The sequence below is a fragment of the Struthio camelus genome, chromosome 4 (genome assembly GCF_040807025.1).
Source record: "Struthio camelus isolate bStrCam1 chromosome 4, bStrCam1.hap1, whole genome shotgun sequence".
NCBI lineage: Eukaryota > Metazoa > Chordata > Aves > Struthioniformes > Struthionidae > Struthio > Struthio camelus.
This window is the reverse complement of record NC_090945.1, coordinates 11,532,902-11,560,848: the sequence shown is the minus strand read 5'-3', so window position 1 is coordinate 11,560,848 and position 27,947 is coordinate 11,532,902. Positions and strand designations below refer to the sequence as shown.

General features: G+C 65.0%; 1 protein-coding gene across 1 annotated transcript; it reads right to left on the bottom strand.

The window, feature by feature from the left end:
- Positions 1-20: 20 nt before the first annotated feature.
- On the bottom strand, positions 21-27,450 carry LOC138067066 (maestro heat-like repeat-containing protein family member 2B). The gene is made up of 42 exons (XM_068941025.1): positions 27,363-27,450; positions 18,733-18,872; positions 18,405-18,593; positions 17,780-17,945; positions 17,266-17,364; positions 16,540-16,691; positions 15,970-16,113; positions 15,339-15,431; positions 14,495-14,564; positions 14,267-14,380; positions 13,738-13,811; positions 13,316-13,435; positions 12,642-12,749; positions 12,291-12,450; positions 11,862-11,902; positions 11,437-11,578; positions 10,789-10,841; positions 10,070-10,177; positions 9,650-9,769; positions 9,341-9,463; positions 9,008-9,160; positions 8,748-8,774; positions 8,277-8,399; positions 7,862-7,941; positions 7,631-7,766; positions 7,404-7,499; positions 7,039-7,143; positions 6,688-6,811; positions 6,415-6,524; positions 5,553-5,705; positions 4,606-4,760; positions 4,201-4,363; positions 3,721-3,914; positions 3,001-3,138; positions 2,714-2,825; positions 1,989-2,135; positions 1,515-1,694; positions 1,071-1,226; positions 774-896; positions 505-607; positions 226-291; positions 21-147 (listed from the first exon to the last, which is right to left on the bottom strand). The coding sequence occupies exons 1-42, from the start codon at positions 27,448-27,450 to the stop codon at positions 38-40; spliced, it is 5,058 nt and encodes a 1,685-aa protein (XP_068797126.1). The 3' UTR covers positions 21-37.
- Positions 27,451-27,947: the final 497 nt, after the last annotated feature.

Here is a 27,947-nt window from a genome sequence, read left to right as displayed (position 1 = left end):
CACACAGCAGCCCGGCCCGGCCCGGCTCGGCCCGGCTTTATTGCGGCTCGGCGGCGCCCGCCGCTCCCTCGAGGCCGCTGTCGCGGAGGAGCCGAGCGGCCGCCTGCTGCACCCGCGCGTCCCCGTCGCCCCGCAGCGCCCGCAGAGCTGCAACGGCACCGGCGTCAGCGCCCCTGCTGCCGGCGGGGCCGCCCGCAGCCCCCCGGCCCCCGGCCCGTCGCCTACCTGCGGCCAGCAGCGTCGCCTCCGGCCCCGGCAGCCACTCGGTGCCCGCGTGCTCCACGAGGACGCCTGCGGCACGGGGCACCGCGCGGCGTCACGCGCTGCCCGCCGCCCCGGCCCGGAGCGCGCGGCGGGGAGGCGCCGGCCCTGGCTGCCCGGGGGGCCGCGGCCCTCGAGGCGCCCCCCGGGCACCAGCACCTGCCACCCCACGGCCCCGCGGGCGCTGCCGCCCCGGCGCACCTCCCGCCCCTCCGGCCCGCACCCCGCGCCGCCCCGGCTCACCGGCCACGTCGAGGGCCGCGGCCCGCAGCTCCGCGCAGCCCTCCAGGAAGCAGCGCCTGGCGGCGACGTACAGCCTCTGTTGGTGCTCGCGGCTCTCCTGGGCCTGGGGGACGCGGGCACACGCGTGTCCTCCTCTGCTCGCCCGAAAACGCCCCCACGGCGCCCACGGCCCGGGCACCGCGGGCGGGTGCATCGCCCGCCCCCTCCCTCCCGCCCTCCCTCCGTCCCTGCCCGCGCCCCCACGGCCCCCGGGGCGCGCAGCTCCTCACCAGCAGGCTGCAGACGGCGTCCTGCAGCTCGGCCGCGCTCAGCCTGGTGCCGACGGCGATGCCCTGCCGCACCCTCCTCAGCTCCAGGAGCGGCGCACACAGCCGCAGGGCGCCCTGGCACGCCTGGCAGAGAGAGCCCAGCCCTGTCGCGGCCGCCCCGGACGCGGGGCCGGCAGCAGGGAGCCTGCCCCGGCCCCCTCCGCGGCCCCCTGCGCGCGGCACCGCTGCCGGCGGGGAGGGCGGAAACGTCCGCGCGGCTTTGCCGGCTGCTTCGCGCGCCAGCTCCCGGGCTCTCACCGTGGCGGCTCCCGCGTCCGGGTCGCGCAGGTGGAGCACCAGGCTGGCCCACGTGCTCCCCAGCTCCCGGGCGAAGAAGGGCCTCCACCGCCTCGTGGCCGCGGCGGCCAGCACCCCGTACAGGGTGAAGGCCGCCGAGCGCAGCGACGCCTGCTCCTGCAACCCAGCGCCCCCGGCCGTCAGGCGGGCGGCGGGGACCCCTCGGACGACTGCTCTGTAACCCCCGAGCGCTGCCCGTCGAGCGCAACGCCCTCAGAAAGGACCCCCGGGGGAGGGGAGGGGAGGGGAGGGGAGGGGGGCCACAAACAGCGCCGCCTCCATCTCGCCCAGACATCGGTGTCTTGCCCGAACCCTCCCGCTGCGGAGCTGCCCCGGCCCGCGCCGCCCCGCGCCCAGCCCGCCAGGGACCCTTCGAGCGGGCGCCAGGCGACGCCGCTCGCTTACAGCATCAAAGAACGCCCTCGTGGCCCTGGCGATGTCCTTGAAGGCGGAGCCCACAGCCTTCCCCCGGAGCTCGTCGACCACCTTCGCCAGCGCCAGCAGGCTCTCTGCCACCACCTCCGCCGAGGCGTCCTCCAGGCCCCTCCGCAGCGCCGCCAGGACGGCTCCCTTGCGCTTCCGCAGCTGTAACGCGCGCACCAGCCTCTCGCTGTCCTGCCTCCGACCGCCCGCCTCTCCCGTTGCCCCGGGGCCCAAGCTTCCGGCATCGGCCCCGAGCAGGGGGCAGCCCGAGGCTCCCGGCGGCACCTCCGCCCCCTCTGCAGCCCGGCTGACGCCCGAGGACGCAGCGCGCCCGGGGGAAAGGCCCCCGGTTGCCTCTGCTGCTCTGCCCAGGCTCCTCGCCAACCCCTCCGCCGCTCTCTGCCTGCATCTCTCCGGCCAGGGGCCGCGTTTCCTGCGGGGCAAAGCCCCCCTCACCTTCTCCGGCGCGCCGCTGACCGCGTTGCCCAGCCCACGCGCTGCCATCTGCCGCACCGTGCTGCTCGGGTCCCGCGCTTTCTCCACCAAGGCCCCCAGGACGGGCTGAAGGCACCTCCTGGCCTGGGCCGCTGGGTCCTTCATCAGCTGCAGCACAGCGACCCGGCCATCAGCAGCCGGGGACGGAGGCGGAGCAGGCCCGGCCACAGCGCCCGCCCGGGGCGCCGCGCGAGGAAGCCCCACGAGCCCGGCCTGACGCCCCCGGCCCCCGGCCGCCTCCCTTTGCGCCCGGCCCAGGCCGAGGGCAGCGCTGCCCCGGGCCCCAGGGCGCCCACGTTGGGGCGGTCGGCCTCCGGAGAGGATTTCTCATTGGGTCCCGGGGCCGCTCAGCAGAGCTGCGGAGCTCCAGGCAACCTGGCAGCCCGTCCCGGCTGGGGTCGGGGACGCCCTGGAAAGGGGTCGCTGACAGAACGCCCGCCCGTCCGTCCTCTGCCCCGGCAGCAGCGACGGGGACCCGGAGCGAGCGGTTTGCAGGGCCAAGAACATCCCTGGCCGCGGCGCGGGGGAGCGACGCGGCAGGGGCCGGGGAAGGGCAGCTCCCGGGAGGCCTCCTACGGGGGGATCCGCTCCCGCCTCGACTGCGACACTTGCTGCCGGCACCTCCCCAAAGAGCAGCGTCATGAGAAAACCCCTCCTAAACCTGCCTCTCCCTCCTCCTCTCTCACCTCCGCAAAGAAAGCCGCCGCCATGACCCGCAGGTTGGACGACGGGGCCTCCAGCCACTGCGTCAGGACCAGCACGACGGGCAGCGAGACGGTCCCGGCGCGGAGCAGCACGCTGCGCGCAGAGCACAGGCAGGCGGCACGCGGTTACGCAGGCAGGCACCCGGCCTCAAGCCCCAAAATTCACCCGCTCCCCCGCAGGCTCCGCTCGGCAACTCGGAGACGGCCAGGCCAGGGGAAGGGTCCCACCAGCCCCCCCAGGGCAGCGAGGCGCCTCCGCGGGCTCTCACCCGGTCAGGAGACAGACGCCGTCGTGGTGAGCCCGCGGGTCTTCCAGGGCGGCCCAGGCTCCCTGCTTCCGGAGCAGCCGCAGCCACTTCTCCTCGAGGCTCGTGCGCAGCACCACCTCCAGGGTCTCCAGGGAAAGCCTGGGGGGAAGAGCAGCGAGGCCTGCATCACCGCAACAGGCTCCTTGGGCAGAGCTAAGGAGACGCCGCCGCCTGCGAGGCGATCCTTCCCTCGAGCTCAGCCTCCCCCGGGGAGACGCAACGCGCCCCAAAATGACATCTCACCACCCTGGCGTCTGCCCGGCTGTGAGAAAACTGGCCTTTTCATCCTTCCTGGCACCCCGAACTCACCGATCGCGCTAGAAACCCCCAGGCTCTAGACTTCGCGCCAGAGGCCCCGTTGCCAGGGCCCCGGGCTGCCCCGGTCACCCGGCCCCAAAGGCAGGCCACGGCCACCTCCCTTTCGCGGGCAGCCTGGCCTGGCCGGCGCCACGCCGGGTTTTATCCCGCTCGTTCCCGTCCCTTCTCCAAGGGGCAGCAGGGCAGAGGGAAAGGCACGACACCCCGCAGGCAGGAGACGCGGCAGGCAAGGCCCGAGCCCTCGGCGGTACCGGCCGCGTAGGAGACGGGGCAGGCCAAAGCGCTGCCTCGGGGCCGTGAGCGAACGTGGCCCGGTTACGGGGACCAAAGCCCAGCCCCTGCATCTGTCCCGCTGGCTCCTACCTGCAAGGATTGTCATCACTCGTGTGTCCCTTGAGGAACAGCTTTCCCCGGGTGCTGACTTGGGAAAAGGGCATCTCCTTCCCCAGCGTGGCACTGATCTGCTTCAGCAGCACCGGCAGCAGCTCCGGCAGCAAGCGCTGCACAGCCTCCGGGGTCTGCTGCGTCGACACCACCTCGCCGATGGCACGTGTGATCTGCAGAGAAATTCAACCAGCAACGGCCTGTGAAAACAAGGCCTTTTCCCACCCTCCCCTCCCGCCTCGGGGACCTTTGCTGTCCGCAGTTCGGCTTTCCGCAGCAGCCCCGCAGGCTGGCAGCAGCAAACGGTCTCGGCTGCCCCCGCTGCCAGCGCTGCGAAGGGCCCAGCACGGCACCCCGAGGGCTCGGGGGGGTCGCAACGTGCACAAAACTCCCTCAGCCTGAAGGGTTGTTAGGACGTCCGATGCGAAGCTGCAGAAATGCGTCTGCCAGCGCACGCACCTTGAGCGGCTCCAGCGCAGCCTGACCGTCGTCTGCCTCAGCCTCCGCAGAGCTGCTCCTGGGCTGGTCGTTTCCCGAGCGCTCCAGTTTTTCCATTAAAGCCCTCAGGAGCTGCTGCACAAAGAACTTCCTCCCCAGGACCCGCCACAGCTCCACGGTGCCGCTGCAAGGCAGCACAAGTTCCCCCGTGAGCCTGCGGGCTCTGCGACCTGCGATGCCACCTCGGCGGCGGCCAAACGCTCTCCTGGCCTCCAAGGGGCTGGCGCGGGCCGGGCTCTGGCCGTCGGCTCTTGCCACGCTCAGGCTTTCTCCCCCGGAGCAGCAGGACCGGCTTCTCCGCTGGCTCCTGCTCGCCCCGTCGGCGGTGGGTCCTGCCTGCCCGCGGGGCCGGGGCACTGCGCGTACCTGTCCATGGGCAGCTGCTTCTGCAGCAGGCTGTCGATGACGGCCCCGGGGTGGTAGAGGGCCAGCACGGACACCGCCTCCAAGAGGACGCGTCGGAGGGTGTCCTGCTGCATGGTCGGCATCCGGATGTAAATGATGCTCAGGATTTCCGGCACCTGAACGAAGACCAAAAGAGCCGTCCTGCCCATCCTTTCCTCGTCCTCCCGCACAGCCCGGCACCCCACTTGGCCGATGAGCAATTCCTGCTCCCCGACCGTTTCTCAAGATCCAGCCCTAAAGCCCGAAGGCTCTGGCCAGCGGCAGGGGGACGCTGGACCGCCACGGGAACACATCTCTGCTGCCGACCGAGGGCGACACCGAGGAGCCGCCCTGGGCTGAGGGACCTGCCTGTGGCCCCCTGTGGCCCCAGACCCAAACCCGAGCGCAGCAGAGCCCGAGCGGAGGAGGGCAGCAGAGGCTGTGACCGTGCAGGCACCGGATGGGAACAGGCCCCAGGGCCACAGGCACAAATCACCAACAAAGGGGCCATGACTGCTCCCGAGAGCAACGCCGCCCCGGGGCTGGCACAGCCAGGCTCAGGCAGAACGACGAGGACCCACAACAGCCACCCAACATCAGAAAAGGCACCATGCACAGAGCAAAACGCCGGCAGTGCGTGGAGCTGGGCACCAAGGAACAACGAGCAAGGAAGGGGACTGTGCTAGCGAGCGTGTAAGAAACCCCAAGCAGCACCAGGAGTCAGGAGGAAGAAACCCCCAGCGTCAACGTCCTGTTCCTCCCGGGGCAGGGCCCGGGATGCCAACAGTTTGCTGCAACCCCCCTTCTTCTGGAGGCAGATGGGTGCCGTCCCCCTTCGGGCCCGGGGCAGGGAGGGCTGAGGGCACAAGGGGCAGGGCAACGGCCGAGGCGGGAAGGCCAAAGCCCCAGGGAAAAGGTGTCTCTCTCACCTTCGTGGAGAGCTGCCCCCCGCATTTCTCCAGGAAGGTGACCAGCCACTCGCCAGCTGCCTGAGCGCACGCGGACCTGACTGACAGCATCCCGTCCAGGGCGGCAGAAATGAAATCCGTAGCCTGCGCTTCGGGGATGTATTTGCAGATGATCTGGGGAGAAATCAGAAACAGGAGAGACCACGTCACACGTCTGCTCCGGCTCTTCAGAAAGGAGAGGAGACTCGGGCGCTGGGGGGCGGCGGGCCAGTTCGCTAGGCCTGGCGGGTGCGACCGCCTCCCAGGGCAGCCGGGCAGGCAGGGCTGGCTGAGCGCTGTGCGGCCCAGAGGCCTGGAAGTGTCTCCCCGGGCGCTGCTTGCTCACACGCAAAGCCTGCACCCTGCCCGCCCCCGGGGCCAGGCCCTCAGGATGCCAGAGCTGCTGAGAGCCTGCGCAGGCGCTGCGCACGCCGACCCCCTGCAAACGCACGGCTCGATACACGGGACGCCCAAACAAGTATGTGTTAAACCCAGCAAAGGGAGAACGGGCAGGAGACCAGAAAGAGAAGGCAGAGCAGCTTCCCGGCTTCCCTCCAGCACCTCTTTTCCCACAGACGGGTGGGTATGTGTGCTTCCGTGCGGTGTGTGACGGTCCCACACGCGTGCACACACCCCCACACACACCCACACACACCCCCCGTGGCCTCTCCTCCTTCCCCAGCGCGCCTGAAGGACGGACACGCTCGACAGCCGCTTGCTGCTCGCTAACCCCCGGCGCCCAGTGCCACAGCTCTCCCAAAACGGAGCGGGGCCCCGGCCGGGAAGCAGGCAGCTGCCTCGGAGCCCAGGCACCAGCTCCCCCCGCGCTGTCGGGGCCAGGTACCTTCGCCAGTCTGGAGGAAGCCTGGAGCTGAGCCTCGGCGTCTGGGGCGCTCAGCCGCTGGCACAAGGGCTGCACCTCGTCCTCCTCGGCCCCCGAGTCCAGAGTCTTGCCTGCAGCGAGCACCAGGAGAAAAGGGCCGTGATGGCGACGCAGACCCCACCTCTGGCCCGCGGGCCGGGACGAAGGAGGAACGGAGCCCGGCCCCGCGCGATCGTCAGGCCCCCGGGGGCACAGAGGCCCGGCTGGCCGAGCCTGGCCGGGGGCTGCCCTCACCTCGGATGCAGAGCAGGTGGCCCAGGCAGGCCCCTGCCCGCTGGCGGGACGCGGCCGGCGAGTCACAGACGAAAGGCGCCAGCAGTCCCACCATGGAGCCAAAGAGCTCGAAAGACTTTTCTCCCTGGGGAAACAGAAGGCCGATGAGAAGGTCGCGGGCGGCCCCGATGGCCGATCTCCCTCTCCCGGCTGTGCTGGCGTCCGAGCCGGGGCAGGGCAGCGGGGCAGCCAGCGGGGCAGCCCCACAGCCCAGGAGACCCGAAAGCCAGCACCCGGGCCCAGGGCAGAGCTCCCTGCCGGGGCCGCAGCCCGCGGGGAGGGGGGACACAGCGCACAGGGGTCCCTTCTCACCGTGCGCTCGAATCGCTCCTCGTAAGCGCCCAGCAGCTGGGCGCAGGCCTGCAGGGCCCTCTCGCGCTCCCACTCCTTGGCCGAGGTGAGCCAGTACTCCAGCACCTGGGCAAGAGCAGACCTGTCTCCCAACGGGCCTCCCCGGCCTGCCCGCCGCCACCCCAAGCGTCTCCCTCCCGCGCAGAGTCCCGCCGAGGAGCTGGGACTCGGCAGCCGGTGGCGCCGGCCCCTTGCCACCCCGTCAGCCGCTCGCGGGGGGCACCAGCGCAGACGCGCTGACCCTGCCGACTGCACAGCCCAGCTCTCCCCGCGCACCCTCCACCCGACGCCGGGGACGCCTCCCCCGACGCCCCCCGGATACTCACGTGCAGCATCTCTGCGCACCAGCCGGAGGTGAGGTCTTCCTCCAGCAGGGCTGTCACCAGCTCGCCGAGAGCCCCCATGGTCTGCGCGTGCAGACACTGAGAGCGGGAGAGAAGGACGGGCGTTGGGCCGCACACGGAGACGCCCAGCGCAGCCGGAGGGGGCAGCGTGCAGCGCCTGCTGCTGGGGGATCCCCCGGAGAGGCCGGGAGAGAAGGGCCAAAAGGTACCTGCACGCGCAGAGCGTCCGCCGCTGCCGCCCCCTCCTCTTCCGCCTGCTCCGGGGCAGGCAGGGGCATCGCGCTCTGCAAACACTGATCCAGGAGGTCGCGGTTTTCCTCCCGGCTCAGCGACGGCTTCAGTTTGCTGGCAGAGAAAAAGGAAGACAGGAAAGAGGCTTCCTACCCCTCCCCAGAGCGGGTCAAACCACAGCCCCCCCAGCCCTGGCGGGAAGAGCCTACCTCAAGTGCCCCAGGGCCAGAAACGCCTCCCTGCGCAGCGGGGACGCCAGGCAATCCCGGGGCTCCTCCTTCACCAAGCCCTGCAGGTCACAGAGACACGCGCACCGTGGGCAGCGGGCAGCGACCCAGAGCCCTCCCGCCGGGAACAGGCTCTTCTGCTCGCCCTGCCCCGGCGCACGCCCTGGGCACCCGCATGGCTCCCACAGCGGCACCGGGGCCGGCCAGCTGCCCCACCGGGGACAGACTCACTGCTCTCCCCAGCGACAGCCACCGGGCACCAGCACCTACGGGCCCCGAGGCTCAGGGCGCTCGAGAGGCCGCGCACAGCCAAGGGAGAGCATCACGCCTCGGGGCAACCGGCCTCGGGGCTCAGCCCCAAACTCCCCGGCGGGACAGTCCCGGCCCCGGCACTCACCAGCAGGATGCCCAGCAGCTCCCGTTTGGAGGAGAGCTCCACGCAGTGCGAGCCCCCCGCCCCCTGCATGGCGCGGCTGACCTCGGCGACGCTCTGGACCAGGGTCAGCTTCAGCTGCACGTCCTGCGGCCCAGGAGAGAGAAACACAGCGGCACCGATGAGCAACGCCTCACCGGGCCAAAGGCTGGTAGGGGAACACGGCGGGGCGGCCAGCCCCAAAGCACAGCGCACGACCACTGCATCTTCCAGGAGCCGCAGGCACATGGGCTCGGCGCGCGGGTCGGAGGAAGGAAACCTCCTCTCCCCTCCTTGGAGGAAGCTCCCCCCGGGAAGGCACAAGCTTTCCCGGCAACCGACTGCAAGGAGACCCCGGACCCTGGCCCGGCGAGCAGGAGAGCGAGCCCAGCACGCTGGCGATGGGAAAGGTGTGCGGCCAGGGCAGGAAGCAAGGCCCCATCGGGCAGCACTTACCTTGGTGGAGATGGTGAAGCCCAGCACCTGCAAGGCGAAGGGGGACATGCTGAGAGGCAACGAACGGTCGCAGCGCACGCAGCCACGCGGACACAGGGATACGCAGAGGGACACGGGCTGCGTTTGGGACTCGGCCTTCAGCGCAGACCCCTCCTCGGGGCTCTTTGCTACGAGACAGCCCGTCGTGGCGAGCTCCAGCTCGGAGCCGAGCTGGGGCAGGCGGCGCCTCGGCGTGGCCGGCCCTGCACCCGCGCACCCACCTGGCAGCTGGCGCGGTAGTGCTGCAGGATGCCCCTCACGATGTCACTCTCCACGCGGGCCAGGAGCTGCTCCCGCGGGGCGCAGAGCGCGATCCGGCTGTAGGCCAGCATGAGCGCCATGTGTGTCCCTGCTCTCTTCCCCTGGTGGTATTCCTGGGCCGTGGGAGAAGCCACGAGACGTCAGCCCAGCACCTCCGTGGACCCCAGCTCCCGCTGCCTCCCAACGAAGGAGCTGCCCCGCTTTCCATGCAGCAGCCACCACTGGGCTGCTACTGCTTTACAAGTGAAAAAAAGGCAGAGGAAAAAGAAGCCAAGACACCCGCGATCCTCTACCTTCAGGCGCTTGAAAACCCCCGACACTGGTCTTTCTTCCATGGAAGAGCCAAACTCCTGCACCAAGTCCAAGGCAAGGTGGAAGTGGCTCTCGGCAGAGCCGCCTACAACGCAAATCATCCCCTGCAACGCAAGAGAAAGGGACACTCAGCCACAGCAAGCTCCGAGCGACACCTGCCATAACATCCCACGGAAACAGCAGCGACACGGAGATCGGAAGAGCCTGGAGCGCTCTGCTGGGAGAGATCACCGCTCCCCTGGGAACACGGAGGGGCTCGGGGGAAAGCAAGGGGAGAAGAGGAAACCCACCTCTCTCTCAGACGCCTCCAAGTAATTTGTTCTCAGTAGATATTTCTTCACTTCCACGCGGACGTAGGGGACGTGCGGACACACTGCCAGGGACACCCCGATAGCCTTGTACAGGAAGGCCTGGAAGAGAAGAGGCCACCCCAGACGAGGTCACCCACAACCTGGCGGGACGGAGCGGGGCCGCGACGCCCCAGCCCGCACCAGGCATGAGGAGCCGGCTGCGGCGCCCGGCCGTTCAGCCCAGCCCCGCTGCCCGCTGGCGCCGAGACAAAAGCCTGCGTGGCGAAGGGACGGGAGCCAGGGAGCCCGGCCCGCCCGCAGAGGGCAATATCTGCAGGCGCAGCCCGGGGAGCGTCCCGGGCTCTCGTGCCAGCGCCCGTGGGGAACGGGAGCAGAAAGGAGACCTCGGCAGGGACCCACCTGCTCCCGGGACAGCCGGGGGTAGCTGCCCTTCTGCTGGCTCAGCTCGAAGCTCAGGCCCATGGTCCAGGCCTGGCTCTCGATCGTCTCCAGCGACGATCTCAGGAACTAGGGGAAGCACAAGCTGAAGCAAACCCTCCCCGGCCCCTGGGCGAGGGCTGCTCGCCAGGCGCCCGCTGCTCCTGCTCTCTCCCTCCCTCCACGCAGGGAGCCCCAGCGACCGGCCCGGTGGCGCACACGTATCCCGCAGCCATCGCTCGGGTTCAGTGAATCCTGCCTTTCTGCCCAGGGGTGGTGGCTTTCCACAAGAGACAGCCCAAAACATCTCGTCCTCTTTTCCCTTCCCTGTTTCATACGGAGGATTTTCTATTTCTCTGGGCGCTGGGAGATCATTCTTCTTGAGGGACTTCAAGGCAGGCCTGGCGCTAGCCTGCACGTGGCAGCTCCCTGGCTATACCGGTCACGGCCCGCGTCCCGCAGAGCCGCTCACAAAGCGGAACGATGTGACACGGCAGAACAGGAAACGACCCTCTGTGACCCAGAGCCCTTTGCAAAACAAAATCCTCTGGGCGTTTTCAGGGCGTCTTGTGGGCGTTTCCTCTTTTCTAAACTAAACTGGCATTCTCCTCCTTAGGCTCCCTCTGCTCCTGGGGAAGTTCCCACCCACACCTTCCCCCTCTTTCCCAGCGTCATTTGCTGCCCTCGCAGCAGCGCTCCACCTTAAGCAGAAGGCGCTCCCACTCGGCAGAGTCCAGGCAGCTCTCGCTTTTCCCTACAAAGCCAGAGCAAGACACGCTCAGTGTCACTTAGCACCAGAGGAGCCCAGGGGTCTCCTTGGCACTGCAACACCCCCCGGCTCCCACGCCAGAAGGGGCCCGAGCCGGGAGGCTCAAGCCCCGGCGCCAAACTCTTTGCCAGGCCCCAGACGCCCGGCGGACCCTGGGGCCGGGGGCCGGGGTCACTCACAGACCCGCCGGGCCCAATCCCCCTCGCTCCACTGCGGCTCCCAGGGCAAACCAGGCCGTCACACGAGGGCACGGACCACGCTCACGCGTTCTCACCCCGACACGTCTCCCCCACCCCCAGGAGCGCCGAGCCCGGCCCTCCCAAACACCCACCCAGCAAGGACGCCGGGGGGCTGCACAACCTGCTCGTGGCCCTGACGGGCAAGAAAGGCCCCGGCCCCCGCACGCACCGCTCCTGGGCGTTACTGCCCTCGGCGTCAGCGCGCGCTCCCTGGCAGACGAGCGGCCGCAGAGCAAGCGCTGAGAAACCCAGGGCCGATTCCCCTCCCTCACGCCTGGACGCTGCCTTTTCCTGCCTCCCCTTCGGCCTCCCCAGCCCCTTCCTCCCCGACGGCACTTTACCTTCCAGGTACTGCAGCAGGAAGGGGATCTTCACGGCCCACACCATCCCCACGGTGCCGTGGATCGCTCCCGGCAGGGCCTGCAGCAGCCGCAGGGCAGCGACGCCGCAGCCGCCGCCGGCGTGAGGAGCCGCCGCCAGCACCTGGGAGAGGGCAGGCGAGACCTGGGCTCGGGGCGGCCGCCGGAGCCGCGGCTTCTCCCCGGAGGGAGGGCGGTCGCTCCGCCCCGGCCGGGAGCCGCCGGCGTTGGCTTCTCCACGCCCAGCAGCAGGGTCCCCGCGGGGCAGGGGTGGCTCCGACTCGCTCTCGCACGCCTCTTCCTCCCCGGAGGCTGCCGGCCCCGGCCCCGGCCTGTGAAGCGGCTCTGCCCCGACCTCTCCCGTCGCCTCGAGGCCACGAAAGCCCTTTCCCCGGGCCCCTACTCACCAGCAGGCGAGCCAGCAGGGCCTGCGGCGTCGGCAGCTTGGCTGCGAGGAGGAAGAAAGGCCGGTGAGAGCGGCGCGACCGCCATACCCGGCCCCTCTCGGCTCGCGCAGCCCCCGCGCGGCCCACGGGCTGCTGACCGGCTGCGCTGCCGCAGCCCTGTGCCGGGGCTTCCCCAGGGCTGAGCAGACGGAGGTGCAGGCAGCTCCAGCGCGGCTGGGAAACGCTCCCGGGCCGCAAGCAGAAAGCTGCCAGCAGTCGAGCGAGGCGTCTCTGCCGGGCACGAGGAAACGCGGCACAGAGCTCCCTCGCCCCGGCCAGAGGGGCACGGCTCTGCCCGTCCTCGCTCCCGCCTCCCGCCTGCGTCTGGCAGGGCGTCCCCGGCCCCTGCACGGCCCGGCAGAGCACATGGCAATGGTTTCGGCTTCCTACCTCGCTCCCGGGAGGCCACGACATCGGCCTCCTCCTCTCCCTCCTCGTCCCCTGCTCTCTCCCGGCGCTCGGCCAGCTCTCGGAGGCACTGGGACAGGGGCACCAGCGTGCCCGTGTACTGGGCTGGCACCACGTACTGCAGGAGCCGCGGCCACAAGAGCTGCAGACGAGAACGAGGCAATTCAGCACTTTGGGGTTCCCGCCCCACCGCCAGCTCAAGAGCTCGTTTTAGCTCTGAGGGGGAAACGAAGGGCTACGTTTCCGCTCGCCCTGTGCACATAGGGGCCTGTTTGGGGAGCAGTTGGGGGAGAGCGGGGCAGGGAGGCAGCAGCAGGGCGCAGGACGACTTACTTTGGTCATCCCCCTGACGGAGACGTCCACAGAGCCCAGGATGTCCAAGCACAGGGCTTGAAGGTCTGTTGCTTCCTGTGCTTCTGCCCGAGAAAGGTTTCCCTGCGCCTGCAAGACACGGTTTGGACAACGCCAGCGTCACTCCCTGTCCCTGAGACGGGAGGTGAAGCGGGAACCACCCAGCGCTGCTGTGATGTCCCCTGGGAGCACCCGTCTCCCGTCTCCCGAGGCAGGAGAGAGCACAGAGGCCCAGAGGAGGGGCCAGGTCCCCGGCCAAGGAAGGACTAGACAGGCTGCGACCAGGGAGACCCGCTGCCCGTCGGGGCGCTCGCCAGCGTCCTTAGTCGAGGCCAGCGGCAGCCCGAGAGCAAAGCTGCGAACAAGGATCCCCTCGCCGGGACGGGCTCCAGCCACAGAGTCGGTGAGCACCGCTCATCTCTCGGGGCGAACAGTCAGCGCCGCAGTCGGATTTGCTACGCGCTGGTGGGAGGCCAAAGCGCTCCCCCGGCACCCTCCGAGATCCCCCCCAGGAACGGCGATGGGGACGCCGCTCAGCCCTCTGCACCGCTGACTGCAGCCCTGCTGAGGGGGGTTCCCCATTTCCAGGGCGCCCGCAGGGGCTCCCAGGACACCCCGGCACAGAGCGAAGCCGAAGCGTCACGCTCTGCCCTCACCAGTCTGCCGGAGGCCTGGCTGAACGTGGCGAAGACGTGGGCCACCAGATCCCAGGCCGAGCAGCTCTGGACGCTGCAGCTGAGCAGCTCCTTGGTGAAGCGCAGAACTGCCCTCGCCACCTGCCAGGGAGGAGATTGCAGTTATCCCCCGATAAGATAAGATATTCCCCCCCCCCCCTCAAGCTCGAAAGCCGAGGGGCAGACGCCTTCGCACCCACCCAGCCCATCTGCCCCATGGGGAGACTACACGGGCGCAGGAGACCCCTCTGCTCCCACGGTCACTGCCCTGCGGGGAAATTTCCACAGGGAAACGCTCGTCTAGGCTTGACCCCGACCCGCTGGGGCTGGCCAGGCTCTGCCCCGGGGGAAAGCTTTCTCTGACGCCCACCCACCGCGGTGCCGCCCCTCGCCAACCAGCTCACCTTCCTGCTGGGGTCTCTCAGCACAGACCGCACCGCCTGCACAAGCAGGGGCAGGCGCTGTCCTCCCTCCGCTGCTGGAAAAGACGGGGAGAGACGGGGGCTGAGGCAGAGCCCTCGGTTCAGCAGGGAGCTGGCAAAGCTCCCAGCTCTTTCACACCCGAGCGGCACAGAAAACTGGGCACGAGACTGTGACGGCCGAGGAAGCAGCAGAGTCCCCGAGTGACTCCCTTTACAGACACAACTGTGTGACGCGACAGACTGCTATAACAACACGGAGCACTGCAGAAACGCGATGGGGACACGTAGCTCGTGCCCCTGCCCCGTCACCCAGCGTCGGGCGCCATCACTGGTGTGTCACCGTTTACAGCTGCCCTGTCAGATCCCTGTCCCTGCAGCCACGTAGCAGCTTGGCTGGGGACAAGCCCATTGCAGCTCGTTTTGGGTGTTTGTGCATCACTTGCAGCCGTGTCTGCCCCCAGCCCGGCAGCCCAAACCCCTGGCCAGCCTCACTGCGCCTCGCAGCACTGACCTGCAGAGCGCACCAGGGCTCTGAGCAGCTCCAAGGACACCACGCGAGCGGCCTCGCTCCCGCTCCCCAGCTGCGAGTGCAGAAAAGCCACCGTGTCCTCAGCGCAAACTCGGGCTGCCAGGGAAAATTCGTGCTCTGTGTTAGCTGCCCGTGTCTTCCCCCCATTTCAGAGGTTTGGGAGAGAGCGGCAAGGGCACAGCGGTGTCACGCGGAGTCTCCTCCCCTCACCCAGCAGCAGGACGCAGTAGGTCAGCTCCGACCGGTGGTCCCCGCTGTGCTGCTTGCTTTCATCACTGAGCTGTGGGAACAAGGTGCGTTTCAGAGAAAAGAGCATCAGGACTGAGCGGACGGAAAAGAAACTGCTCCCTCCGCTCTCGGCTCCCCGGGAGCTTTGGACAGCTGCAAAGCGGCTGCCTGAGTCGGAGCGAGTCGCCCCGGGCCGGCCGCAGACTCCCTGGAGAGAGAGATGCGTCCCCGAGGGACGTTTCGCCCCGCGACCGCAGCTCCTCGCCTCATGCAGTGGATCACCCTTGCTTCGCTCCGGAGCTCCAGAGGGAGCCCAGAGGGAAGTGCCGGGGCTTTGGTGGCCAACTCGGGATGCCGAACTTCGAGGAGATGAACCCTTTCCCCAACCTTTCGCTTTCCCCCTCCCTCACTCCCAAGGCAGGCCTAGCCCCGGGACGCGACCCACAGCCAAAGCCCAGCCCACCCCACCGAGGCGCTGGGCACATCCAGAGGTCTGGGGCGGCCGGGCTGCCCAGGGCTGAGCGGGTGCAAACGCTGCGCTCCGCTCGGGGTCTCTGGGCTCCAGAGAGCTGCGACGGGGCTGGGAGGGAAACTGCTGGGTGAGCTGGGCTCTCCCCTGAGCCTGCGCACAGCAGCCACAACCAGCTCTACAACAGCCTCCAGACACCGGAACGGGAGGCGACTCCCTACAGTCTGCATGGACCCGGCCTTCAGGTAGGTCCTCCTGGAAGGACGCTCTGCCCGGCCGTCCAGCAGGACCTTCCTGGCCGCGCGAATCAGGTCTGCTGCACCCAGCGCAAGCGGCACAAGGTCACGCTGCCCTTACCTGGCTGTGCACAGCGGTGCCGATGGCCTGAAGCTTGTCCTTGGGGATGAGGATCTTCGCTTCCCCCAAAGTCTCAAGAAAATAACTCAGACCCTGCAAGGGAACGGGGGAGGAAGACAGGCGCTGTCACCTAAAGCAACGTCTTAAAAAAGGAAACCCAGCCTCTTTGTGATGAACTCCTCAACTCCAGCCCCCAGGAGAAAAACCCAAACCCTCCTGCACGGGGCTTCTCGTGTGTCCTTCCCTCCCAGCAGCAGCCTTAGAGGGCTTCTCCTCTGCGCAGAGCCCATCGGACGACGTTCACACCCCTCAGACCTCCCCTCCCCGCCAGACGCGGCTGGATGGTGCCCAGGCGTTACAGCAGAGCCCCTCGCGCCCACGGTGCTCTCGGGACACGGCTCGAGGCCTCCCTTCCCAAGGAGGTTGGGCCCCGAGGATGCTCAGCTCCCTCTCGGCCCCACCTGCGCTGCTCTGGTGCTGCCCGAGAAGCCCAGGAGGCCTCAAGCCTCCCCTGCCCTCTCCATTTCTTCTCAAGGGGCCCCGGCTCCTCCAGGCACCCCACAGCCCCCTGAAACCTTGCAGCACGTGCACAGACCCCATGGCCATACCGAGCCCCACTGTGACACCTCACCTTGGTCACCCGGAAAGTGTCCTGGACCTGCTGATACTGGCCCAGGAGCCAGGGGAGCTGCGCCCACACCTGCTCCCAGTGCTCCTCCTCGTGCAGGAGGAGGCCCATCATGGCAGCCATCGCCCCCAGGACCGCCTGCTTGACCTGCACGGAGGGCAGTGAGACGCTCTTCATCAGGGCTGAAGGTCCTTCCGCCCCGACACGGTCTGCCCTCCCCACAGACAGGCGTTTCCCTGCTTCCCCTGGAGGACGAGGGCTTGCTCCACAGCAGAGGGCACGTCCCCAGCCCCGGGCCCCCCCGGCCCTGCCCAAAGGCCCCGGATTCGGCTGGGTCCCAGCAGGGCGGCCCCCGGCCCCGTGCTCCTGGGCGCGGGCAGCGGCTGAAGATGCAGTCCCGCACGCTGCCTGTCGCCTGCCACCAGCATCGGCAGGGCCCGGCTTTGGGTGCTGCATCAGACACCCTGCTCCCTCCCCGGGCGCCTCTCCTCCCACACGGCCCTCATGCTGACAGACAGACGGACCCCGACATCGCTGCTGCCGCCGCGGGGCTGCCACGGCAGCCATTCTCACCTCCTCCTCCTCGCAGCCCAGCCAGCTCCCCACCACGTGGCAGAAGAGCGGGTGAACATTGCTGCAGAACTGGGCCTGCCCCATGCGCGGGAAGGGGCATTTCTCCCAGTCGCGCAGGTAGGTGTTTACGGCCTTCGACCACTGCTCCAGGACTGCAGCGAGACAAGGCAGAAGGATCACGTCAGAGTCTGCCGCGCGGAGGAGACTGGAGGAGACCGGGTCTGGCTCCAGGGACAAGCCGTGCAACGCTTTGAGATGCCGGGACTGAAACGCTGCGTTCTTGCTCGCCTCCTCCCCACCACTCCCGTTCCTCCTCCTCACAGCCTTGGTCCCCCCTGCACTTCTCACTGCCTCCCTGCCCAAACCTTCCCCAATACTCGCCCGCTCTCTTTGAACCCCACAAAACCAGCCTGCCCTGCAGGGAGAAGGCGCGAGTGAGCCTGGGCGTGAGTGAGCTCCAACGATGGGAGGTCGCACCAGGAGGAAAGCGCAGCAGCAGGGGCAGCGGCAAGGGCCCAGGAGGGCCTCTGCACCGTTGCGCTGAGCACCCCCACCTCCCGCCCACAGAAACCTCCTGGGCTTCAGATCCTGCTTCGCCCCGTTGATGCTGGTGGGGACGGCAGAGGCCTGACCTCGCCGCAGGCTCGGCCCTGCCGTGGCCCAGCAACAGCCCCGGGCACCGAGGGCTGCTCCGGCCCTTCCCCTCCCCGCGGGGCCGACACTCACCGCCACAGACAGCGCGCAGGGTCCGGCTGCTCCCCACCTGGCTCAGCATCGTGAGCACGGCGAAGAGCGTCATTCCCATGAAGGGGACGCACCGCAGGGCTGCACAGAGGGCAGGGGCAGGGGCACAGAGAGCGGCCGTTGTCAGAGGAAGCTGGGGCAGCGCGCGGGGGAAACCCCGGGGCAGCGCGGCAGGGCGAGCCCGCGGGCTGCCGGGCCCCCGGGGACGCGCTGGAGAGCCAGCGGGGCACCAAGCTGCCCGAGGGGCCGGGGCAGGCCTCAGCACGGGGAGGGACTCGACAGGGCACCAGGGTGCTGGGGCCTGCCCCGAAGCGGGGAGCGGGGCAGCCCTTCGGGGGCCTGCGAGGGCGGCGGGGGCAGAGCCCGCCACGTTGCCTCTCCCGCCCGTCCCGTCCGTAGCGCTCCGGTTCAGCACGGAGCATTTGGGGGACGGGGAGGATCCCTTCTCCCGGTTACCGCAGACCGTAGCCCCGAGCCGGAGGCCGAGGGGCCCTACCGTAGCTGCTGGCCAGCTTGCCCAAGGTGACAAACACAAAGTCCTCGGAGATCTCTCCCAGGGCCCTCAGGTGGCACTGCAGCTCATACATGACGCTGTCGAAGTGGGAGCGGGCCAGAGCCACCAGGACGTCGCTGGCGGCCGTCCGCACGTCCTCCGTCACACCCTGGCGAGAGCAACGAATCCCCCCTCAGCAGGAGAAAGGCCGAGGCAGCCGGACAGGCTGAGCGTGCCGGCGGCCACCGCCTGCCTCCAGCCCTCGGTTCCTGCCTCGGCCACCTCCCTGCGCAGCTCCCGGTATCGCCCCCAAATCCACTGCAGCCACGAGCCCCCAAGGCCTCTCCCTCCGGGAAACACTTGCTGGTGCACAAATCGTGGCCCTGCACGTCCCAGCTCCGCCACCAGCCCTGGGCGCAGGCGCTGCTGGCTCAGGGAGCTGCTCCCGCTCCCCGCTCCCTCTGCAGCTCTCGCGGAGGCAGATCCGCGGGGAAGGAGCTGCCCCAGGGCGGCTGGCAACCTCTGACGGGTCTTAGCGCTCGAGACGTGTCGGCAGAGCCCTCCTGCGGTTTACAGAGCCCGGCTCCAGCCGGGCGCCGCTGGCTGCCTTCAGAGAGGAGCAGCTCACCTGCGCCGCTCTCATGTCCCTCGAAGCCGCCGCGATCGCTCTGCCCAGGACAGCGCTCTGCAAGCGGCCATCCTCGGCCTGCAAGACTCTCTCCAGCTCTCGGTAAGTCTCCGCCCTGTCGCCCTGGGGACACAGCCCAGAAGGGAACAGGTCGGCCCTGCTGTCCCTGACCGCCAGGGAGCCCCACAGCTGCGGACACGGGGCCCGCCAGCGGCAGCGTTTGCAGCACGTGCCGTTCGCGGGAGGGCAGCGGCCCCCTTGGGAAACCAGGGGCCCTGCCGGGCGCCTGCGAACCCACGCGCAGCCCAGCGCGACGCCCCCGCCTCACCTCCTCGTCTTGCAGGTGGTTGCACAGAGAAGTCACGAGGTCAGCAGAGGTGGGGACGGCTGCAGGGACGGACTCTGCCGCCCTGCCTCCATCCTCGGCCACGCGAGGTCGGGACCAGCAACCTCCGCAAGTGAAGAGACCTGAAAGGCGAGACCAGAGGACGAGCGTCAGCTCTGCTGGCCTCAGCCGTCCGCACCAGCCCGGGGAAAACGCCTCCCCCGCCGGGAGAGAAACCCCTCCGCTCCCCGCTAATGCGGCGGCCCAGGCTGCGCTCGCGGCAGGGCGACGGCAGCGACTCTTCCCCTCTGCTTGGCCCTCGTGAGACCACCCCCGCCCGCTGGTCCCCTCTCAGCTCCCACTACGAGACAGACACGGAAACGCTGGGCCGAGTCCAGCAAAGAGCCACCGCTGCAAAGGGCTGGTGCCCGGAGCACAGTAAACACGAGGAGAGGCCGCGAGGGCCAGCTTTGGCCAGCCTGGAGAAGGCCGGGGGAAGCGCGCTGCTGCCAGCAGCTCCCAAGCAGAGGGTGCAGAGGGGACGGAGCGACCCTCTGCTCAGAAACGCCCGGTGATGGGGCGAGAGGCAGCAGGGACAAACGGGGAGACGGGAAATTCCCGTTAAACGTTAGGAAACAATTGTTCCCCGGAGGGTGGCCGAGCAGGGAAGCAGGTGCTCATGGAGGCTGTGGGACCTCCATCCTCGGAGATACCTGGAGATCCTCCCACCCTGATGGGCCATGGCCCGCACAGCCCTGCTCCGAGAGGCCCTGCTTGGAGCCGAAGGTCGGCCCCCACCCCACAGGCTCCCGGCCCCCCTCAGCCACGCTGTGCACATAACACCCGCAGCCTGGCGGGTTTGGAGCCACGGCCTCTGCTGCCCGAACAGGCCAGTGGTGCTGGAGCCACTAGGCCCATCAGGCCCGACTCCTCGTGAGCCAGCACTGAGGTCCCCTGCAGTGCTGGGGGAGAGCCCGAGGCCGGGTGACGGCCCTGCACACTTTGCTCCGGTCCCCTCTCCCTTGCGGTTGGGGCGCGCTAGCTCCTTGGGTGGAAAGTCCGTCAAACGAGGGCCCGGCGGAGCCGTGCGGGAGCGAGGAGGAGGCGTTCCCCGAGGAGCCGTCGCCAGGCTCAGGGGAGCTCCCGCAGCGGCAGGAACAGCCGGCCCGGCCCCAGCCGGTGGCGCTGAGCGCCGGGGGGTCTCCCGCGGGCCCCGGCCCCTCACCTCGGAGCGCCCGGAGTCTCCACATGGCGCCGGGCCAGGGACAGCGCTGCTGCGCCAGCCCCACGTGGATGCAGAGCGGGACCGCAGGGACCCACTCCTACACACCACCCTCACCGCCGCAGAGCGCTGCGGCCAATGAGGGCCTGGCCCGGCACGCCCGCCTACATCACAGACGGCTGCGACCAATGAGGGCCGGCTTTGGGACACACCCCTGCACATCACAAAGGCCTGCCAGCCAATAAGGGCAGGCTCCAAGGCCCCACCCACCCAGGGCAGGGCAGGGCAGGGCACCCCGAGGTGCCCCAGCACCCCATCTCCCTCTGTCACTGCCCTCCACCTGCTTCCCTCGCAGGGGTCTGGTCACCAACGTGGCCGGAGCAGCGGCTCCCAGCCCCTCCCTCCTCCCGGAGCCAGAGGGCACGGGGCTCAAGGCGGCTGGCTTGGCCTTCTCTTGCCTCTGCCTTTTTGCCTGACTTCCTCCAAAAAGGAGCCTTCTGCAGACTCCTCACCTCTGTACGTGCTCGTCTGTGCCTTCCCCTCTGCTCCCTCCACAAAGTCCTTTTGGCACTCCTTCTCCAAGCACAACAAAGCTGGACCAAAAACTGCAGACCTCAAACCTGCTCCAGTCTTAAGCGTGCCATAAGAACAGGTGGTCAGGTGAAGGGGAGACACCCGGTTCATATCTTAAAGGAACATTTCAGCTCCCCTCTACTGGGCAGGAGAAAATTTCAACAGAAGACAGACCCTGGAAATCAGGCGTTATTAGGGTCTGGGCAGGTAGGGACTAACACAGAGAGTCGCTTTATTGAGCTGACTGTAAAATCCACGCTGGCACGGCCTAACTGCATCCAGTCATCAGCTTTTACTTAACATAGAGTACAAATTTTTACTCCGTTTCCAGAGCCAGCCAAGAACATCAACATCTTCTCAAACGTAGCAGCACCCATTTGTTCAGACGTAGTGGAACAAATGCTAGTGTGGGATGCTGTGCAACATCCTCGTGCGCTGGATTTATTTAGTTGCATTTCTATAGTCTGGGGGCTCTTCTGGCAGAACAGGGGATCGCTGTGCTTGTTGCTGAACAAATGCAAAACAAGGAGACGGTCCCCGTGCAAATGGGTCATGCTCACAGGAACATGGTCACAAGGGAATCCCAGCTCCAGGCGCAGAGGAGCCGCCCGGGGCAGCAGCTCCTGGCAGATGAGGGACAGCCTGAGGCAGCCCGGGAGGGCTGCAGTCTTGGCCCAAATAATTTTGCCAGAAGCAATGAGGACAGAGGCTGACTGATCCTTCAGTCCAGGCAAGCAACGCTGGAGACCAGGGCCACCTCCCGCTGCATTGCGGAGAGGCCCCCACTCACAGCAGAGCAGCCTCACCAGCAGGCTCTGACCAGCCAGAAGCTCAAGCTGCTCCAGGAAAAACAGGAAAACACCTGACCTGTCCTGGATTTGCTCTGGGCCAATTCTTGCAGGAACTACTGCTCGGTCCTTGCTTGCCAGCCATAACTCGAGACAGGAGACACGTGAATGGAGACACTCGCGCGTCCCCGACTGGCAGCTAGCAGAAAGCAGTGCTCTGCCTAACAGTGTGACTTCCTGTGCTGGGCATAAGCTGCAGGGCTCACTGCATTCACGCCTGAGCGTGCCACCAGTTGGTGCATGCGTGCCCAAACAACTTAGGCATGAGCACCCAATTATTTCATGCATAAACACCCAAGCAAATTATGCAGGAGCATCCAGTTATTTCACACAGGAGTCCCCAGGAAATTTATGCACAAGCGCCTCAATAGCTCGCACATGAGCATCCAACTCATTTACATTTGAGGGCCCAAATACCTCCTGCACGAGCACCCGGTTCATTTATGCATGAGCGCCCTGGCGTTTCACACGCGCCCCATCAGTTCATGCAGGAGCACCTAGTTACTACACCCACGAGTGCTGCGTTGGGTAGAAACTGCAGGGTTCAGGCAGCAGGGGGCGGCAGTGGTGACCTGTTCGGGAAGAGGCTATGAATTGCCCAGGTCCAGTTGCACCCAGTCGCAGCCAGCTCTGACACCAGCATAAGTCATCACGCGCCAACATGTCAGCCAGGGAGAGGAACCTGCGGGCCCCTGCTCAGACAGATTTAACCAAGAGCAGGAGCCACCAAGGGAGGAGACGCATCAGGAGATACATGAGGAGACCTGCAGAGACAAACTTCAGGAGACAGGTGGCAGGAGAGACTGCTGAGGAGAGGTGCGGCTGGAGACAAGCTCCTGGAAGGAGGTGCTCCATACGCCAGAGGGGTGCACTTCCGAGGGGCCCGTGGCCCGTAGGCAACCCACACCGGAGCAGGGTCACCTCTGAGCGACTGCAGCCTCTGGGTGACCCACCCCAGCACAGGTACACCCCTGAGGGACCGCAGTCTACGGGTGACATGCACTGGGGCGGGGACAGCACTGAAAGGAGCACAACCCACGGGCCACCCACACCGTGAGCTGCCCCTCAAAGGACTGCGGCCTGTGGGTGACCCACGCTGGAGCAGATAACCCTGCAAGCGACTTGGGCCTGTGGAGGACCCATGCTGGGGCCCGGACACCCCTGAAGGGATCGCAGCCCGTGGAGCACCCATGCTGCAGCAAGTACACCACCAGAGACACAAAGCACGGAGAAGTGGCTGACAGTAACCTTTACGCACACAGCCCCAACCTCCTGCAGTGCCCATCACCTCACTGAAGGAACAGGGACGGACTGAGGGTAACTGAGACAAAGAAGCAGGGAGGAGAGCTGTTGGCCTTAAGTTTCCTCCCCCTTTCCTAGGCTCAAAGTTTTTACTGGAGTGTTTGTTGAATTGTTTACCCTTTCTTTTTTCTCAGGACCCAAGTCAGTGATTGGAAGTTTGTGTTAATTAGCAATCAAGTCTACTAAGTAAAAATTCCACAAGTTGAGACTGTTTTGCCCATGACATTGCTTGGGCTGGGCCTGAACATCACGTCCCTTCCTCACGCCTTGGCTCCCCTAAAGCCACGGGGCATGACAGACATTCCCCTAAGGGCACCATCTTTGACCAAGAAGGACAAAATCGGAGCCCCTCTCCCCACAGGGGGCTGAACACCTGCCCCTCACAGCCCCTCGGAGCTGCACAGCACCGACCGGCCCCAGCACCGTTTCAGGGCCCAGGCAAACCCCCAGGCACGGGGGGTGGCCTGGAGCAGATGGCACTTTTGGGGCTCTCTGAACCTGCTGCTTCAGACTATTTCCTCTACTGCCAGGACCATCGTGGACTGCTTTTCAGTGCCCCAAGAGCAAACCTGCTCAGAGGAGGGGAACGGACAGCAGCACAGCACCGGGAGAAGGCACGTCCGCTGGGCTGCTGAACGGAGCAACCAAGCCAACGTTCCTGAAGCACAGAGATCATAACGCTGTCGGGGATTTTCCTCGTCCCTGCTAAGAGACTCTCTGGTTTCCTATTCTAATTGTTCAAACACTATCAGAAGGAGAGAATGAAATAAGATGGTATAAATGGATTTGTCTCTCTCTTTTTTTTTTGGCCAAGAATATTTGCCATGGAGTGGCCAGTTTTTTTCTCCTGCTTGTTCACTAACACTGCCTTACAGCAAAACTCCAGAGGGAAGAACTGCACTCCTTTCCCAGCTGATCAGAGGACTAACAGCTGGGCCAGAGAAGGAGCACGAACACCAGGAAGATACAGGAACCTAAACCTCTGGTTAAAAGGGAGTTTCCAAAACAAAAGAGGAGTTCCTGGCAGACTTCGGCTTCAAACCAGTCTGCTTCATCACTACAGCAGGAAGAGCAAGCTACTAAGTTTAAGCGGATACGAAAGAGAAGTCCATCTCAAAATAAGACAGACATCTGACTTGGTTTAGAGGAAAAGTTACTACCATCTGCTCCAAGCAGCTCAGAGGACCAACACCGAGAGCGTTTGCTAGACACAGGGAAACACGGTAATTCTTTTCCCTACGCTTGGGAAAACTGAAGTACAGATGTCAGAGGCAGATTTGCTGGCTAAAGAGGCGCGCCGCAGAACTCACCACTTGGCAAACACACAGGAAAAAAAAGTAAGATCTAAAAAAAGCCTCGAGGATCATATCCTTCAGTAGTCCCAGGCGAGCACCAGAGTTGCTATGTAATTACTATCTGCAGCCCCCCCAACAATTTTTTTGTTGGCCTGTGCTCTGCTTAGCAGTAGTTAAACCCTTCTGATTTCCAGTAATTCTATTCTGAAGAAATTAAGAGGCTAAACAGGCACTATTTTTCCTGAGTTTTACCAAAAAATGCAAAGCCCGTACAGATCCTCCTGGCACTAGCGGAACGTTTCCATCCCTAACAAGAGCTGTGCAGGTTGCACTGCAGGCACAGAGAGTAACCAAAACATAAAACCCAAGGGGAAAACCAAACTGTTTCTCTTCTCCATCTACTCCTTAGTTCATATCGCAGCTCCACATGCAATCGCTTTGGTGTTTGGGAGCAAACAGTTCCCGAACGGGAAGCAGAAACACCAGCTGGCAGCGCACAGGGACCTCCTGAACCAGACCGGTCACCAAGAGGGAAAGCTGGTTTTCCGTGATCACCACTCGGGAGCTCCTGGTTGTTTCTTCCATCCCTACAGCCCTGCCTCCCAAGGACCAAGGCTCACGCGCGCACGTTTCCAGTCCTCTGGCTGCCCCACCACCACCCCTCACACCAACTCCTGCAGCGACAGTCCTTGGCACTAAGGGCACAAGGGCAACAGGAACGGGTATGAGCACCTCAGCCCCTTAACGAAAAGCGGCACGGCCATTCCCTGGCCGTCACAGAACAGCCAAGCTGGGCAGGGACCTCTGGAGATCCTCTAGTCCAACCCTCCGCTCCCGCTCCGGCAGGGCCACCTAGAGCGCATTGCCCAGGATCGCATCCAGGCGGGTTTTGAATATCTCCAGAGAAGGAGACTCCTCAACCTCTCTGGGCAACCCAGTCCGGTGCTCTGTCACCCGGTCGCTCCGCGGTGACTTGACAGCCGGGGAGCAGGGCTGAGCAGGCTGGTGAGGGGAACACCAGCCAGCCGCTGCCTTCCCGCTGGCTCCCCCTGGGGCTGGGGAAAGCCACCCCGGGGCTGGGCGCGGGCCAGCCCCTACTTGCTCCTCGCTACGGGCAGAGGGGCAGAGAGAGGCCTGAGGGGGGGCTCTTAAATTAACAAAATACCCGTAGGCAAACCCATTCATCGCCCGCCCTTCCGAAAAACAAGCCCTTCCAGAAAGCAAGCTATTTAGCAGAACGGGAGGAAAGAAGAAAAGGAAGAAACACACTGCCTGCCCCTTTGTGCCCTTTGGCAAGCGAGGCGGGGGGAGATCAGAAAAACGAGCTGAACCCGCGCGTTGGCCTTCGGGGCAGGGCACTGACCTGCCGCCGCTCCCGCCTGCCCGCACTCACGCTCACACACTCACTCACACTCACCCCCCACCCCCCCCTTCCCCTCAGCGCGGGCAGCGGCTCTGCCCCGGGCGGCGCGAGCCGGCGCCAACGGCCCGCGCGAGCCGCCCCAACGGTCGCGAGCGGCCGTTACTCGGCGGGGGGAGGGGCGGGGCCGCCCGCCCGCCCGCCAGCACCACCCAGCCCCTCGCCGCGCCCCCGCCGCCTTCCCGCCCCCACACGCGGACCAGCCCCCCCAGTTGGCACAACTATAAACCAAGCTGGTCTGGGCAGGGCGTGTAATGGGGGTTGTTCATACTAACGTTTTTGACAGAAGCAATGAGGTGTGTTAGGAGGCCTTTCGTGTCTCCACTTTTACTGGGTGCCTTTAAAAGCTTAAAGTGCTGTCCTGAGACCCCCTGTGTGCAGAGATTGAATGCTTGCGTTTCAACATCGTTAGTCTGGATCTGTTTAGCTAGCACGCATGGACAACTAGTTGCCCTTTGCCAGATGGCAGCAAAGTCGATAGTCTTGCCACTGCTGTATTTCTCTGCCAAAGGAACCGACTTAAAAGAAGAAACCCAAGCGTGATTGTTTTCTTTCTTTCCCTTCTGCCAGAAGGCACAGCAGGGCATCAGTAACGCCAGTGGACAGAGAGAAAGCTCACAGATCTTCCCCCCTATCACAGTCGACCAAGAAAGCATTCAGAGATGCATTTTGGGAAGACTCCAACACTAAACTCCATTCTTCTTGCAAGAGAAGCTAACAAATTCAATATTGACATCTGATTCACCTTCCTTGTTTTCTCAGTTCATAGTGTTACAGAAGCAACAGGCTGGACCGCGATCCTTGCACTGTCTTCTTTACAGCAGAACCTCCAACAGGTTCCACCTGGGCTCACACTGCATCGACACCTGGTGTTGTACAGCCTCCCTGCCACCCCCAAATAAGAAAGCCCAGCACAGCCTTTACTGTGTTAGCTAACTGCAGCATAAGAAAAAAGCGGTCCAGGGAAGGGTCTTTAATAAATCACTTTATGCCTACATAGAATTGTTAAGCTTTCTTCCATAACGAGCTTATTCCATTAATCCTGCACAGGCCCAGGCTCCTCAGGGACACATTAAGTAACAAACGGCACAAGTACACTTTCATTGACCACATGTTTCTGGTAGCTCTGTGTACCAAGTTTGCAACAGGTACGGGAGATGCTGAGCATGGAAGGGAAACTGGCCAAAATACCAGCTTCACAAACTTTGTAGGTGCAAGAACAGAGGCTAGGGGCAAAAATGACTTTCCTAGGCTCCAGTACAGTTGAGAACTAGGCAAAGACTGAAAAATGGGAGGACTTAAGAGATTAGCTCGTAACCATTAGTATATACTGTAGAATATGCTACAGGTTTTCAGATACACATTGAACTTCCTGGCCAAGCATTACAAAGCACAGGTCAACATTAGAGTTTAAACGGCAGTTAGCTGAAGTAGCAGGCTCGCTGCCTCTCCTGCCGTTTAACTGTCTGAGTGCATCAGTCCCCCTCATGCTTCTCGGATCAAGCCAGGTGCAGTCCCTATTCAAGGGTTGCAAGGACCAAGCTCAAGGATTGCAGAAAGGTCCTGAGACTGGCATCTGTTTGCCAGTTGTAGGAGGCAACTGCAAACACGAGTTCCTCCCTGCTCGGGGCTTAACTCCACTCAATTGTGAACAAAAGTCACAATCAAAGAAATCCACTTTTCCTCTAGGGTTGCTAAGGAAATGACAGACACATATGAAACAAATCTAATTTCTGCCTCCCTTTTCTCTGAAGGGGCCAGACAGAGAAACAAAGAACCTAATGCAGCTCATTTGAGATGAAGGCAAATGGCAGCACTCCCCATGCCTAAACTTACTCAGAGAAGCACTGTACTAGGCACCAAAAATCAGTTCACTTGGAAGCCCGCCAGCCAGTAACCTCTCCCTCCAGCTTTAGCTTCTATTACAGCTCTAAAAGTAGGGTTCTGGGTCACCCCCCCAATATGTCTTTTACCTTTCACAGCATCAGCAGAAGTTACTAGAAGCATGGGGTGGTGGGTACCCAAGAGGTACACTTCAACCATCAGGCGATACCTTGACATTCCACGCAACTTCCATTGCATAAAGTCTAGTCCTAGCCAGAAACCTCAATTGCTGTTCAAAAGGGCTATCAGGAGCATTACAAGCCAGATCCACCTGAGGAAAGCCTTAAGCAAGGTTTAAACATCCCCCTGCAGCCCCACTACTTCTCGCTGTCTGTCAGGTACTAGACAGCGCTCAGGTCCTTGCCCTTCAACTCTTAACTCAGAAGCGCAGTTACCTTTAGATTTGCGTTTTGAACCTGACCGACCCTGGCTCCAAGGCATGAAAAGCAAGCCTTCAAGTCAAGGTTCACGCAGGCTGAATACAGTAGCTTTGATGCAAAAGAGAGTATTGCAAACATTACTCCGCAGGGAGCCAGCCTGTGACCCGGCTCCCCGCAAGGATGCCGCATCCAAGGACGGCTGCTCCGAGTGCAGCATCGCCAACGAGGCGGACAGAAAGGCTCACCTCCAAGCTCAGCTCCAGGAGCTTGCCCACCCTGTGTTTTTGCAGCCTC

Coding starts and splice junctions, on each gene's coding strand:
- LOC138067066 (XM_068941025.1), bottom strand. CDS start 27,450: ATGTCAAGGTATCGCCTGATGGTTGAAGTGTACCTCTTGGGTACCCAC. Junction 9,464..9,649: donor TGGAGGCGTCTGAGAGAGAG/GTGGGTTTCCTC, acceptor CTTGCGTTGCAG/GGGATGATTTGCGTTGTAGG. Junction 7,942..8,276: donor AGCTGCTGGGCATCCTGCTG/GTGAGTGCCGGG, acceptor TGTGACCTGCAG/GGCTTGGTGAAGGAGGAGCC.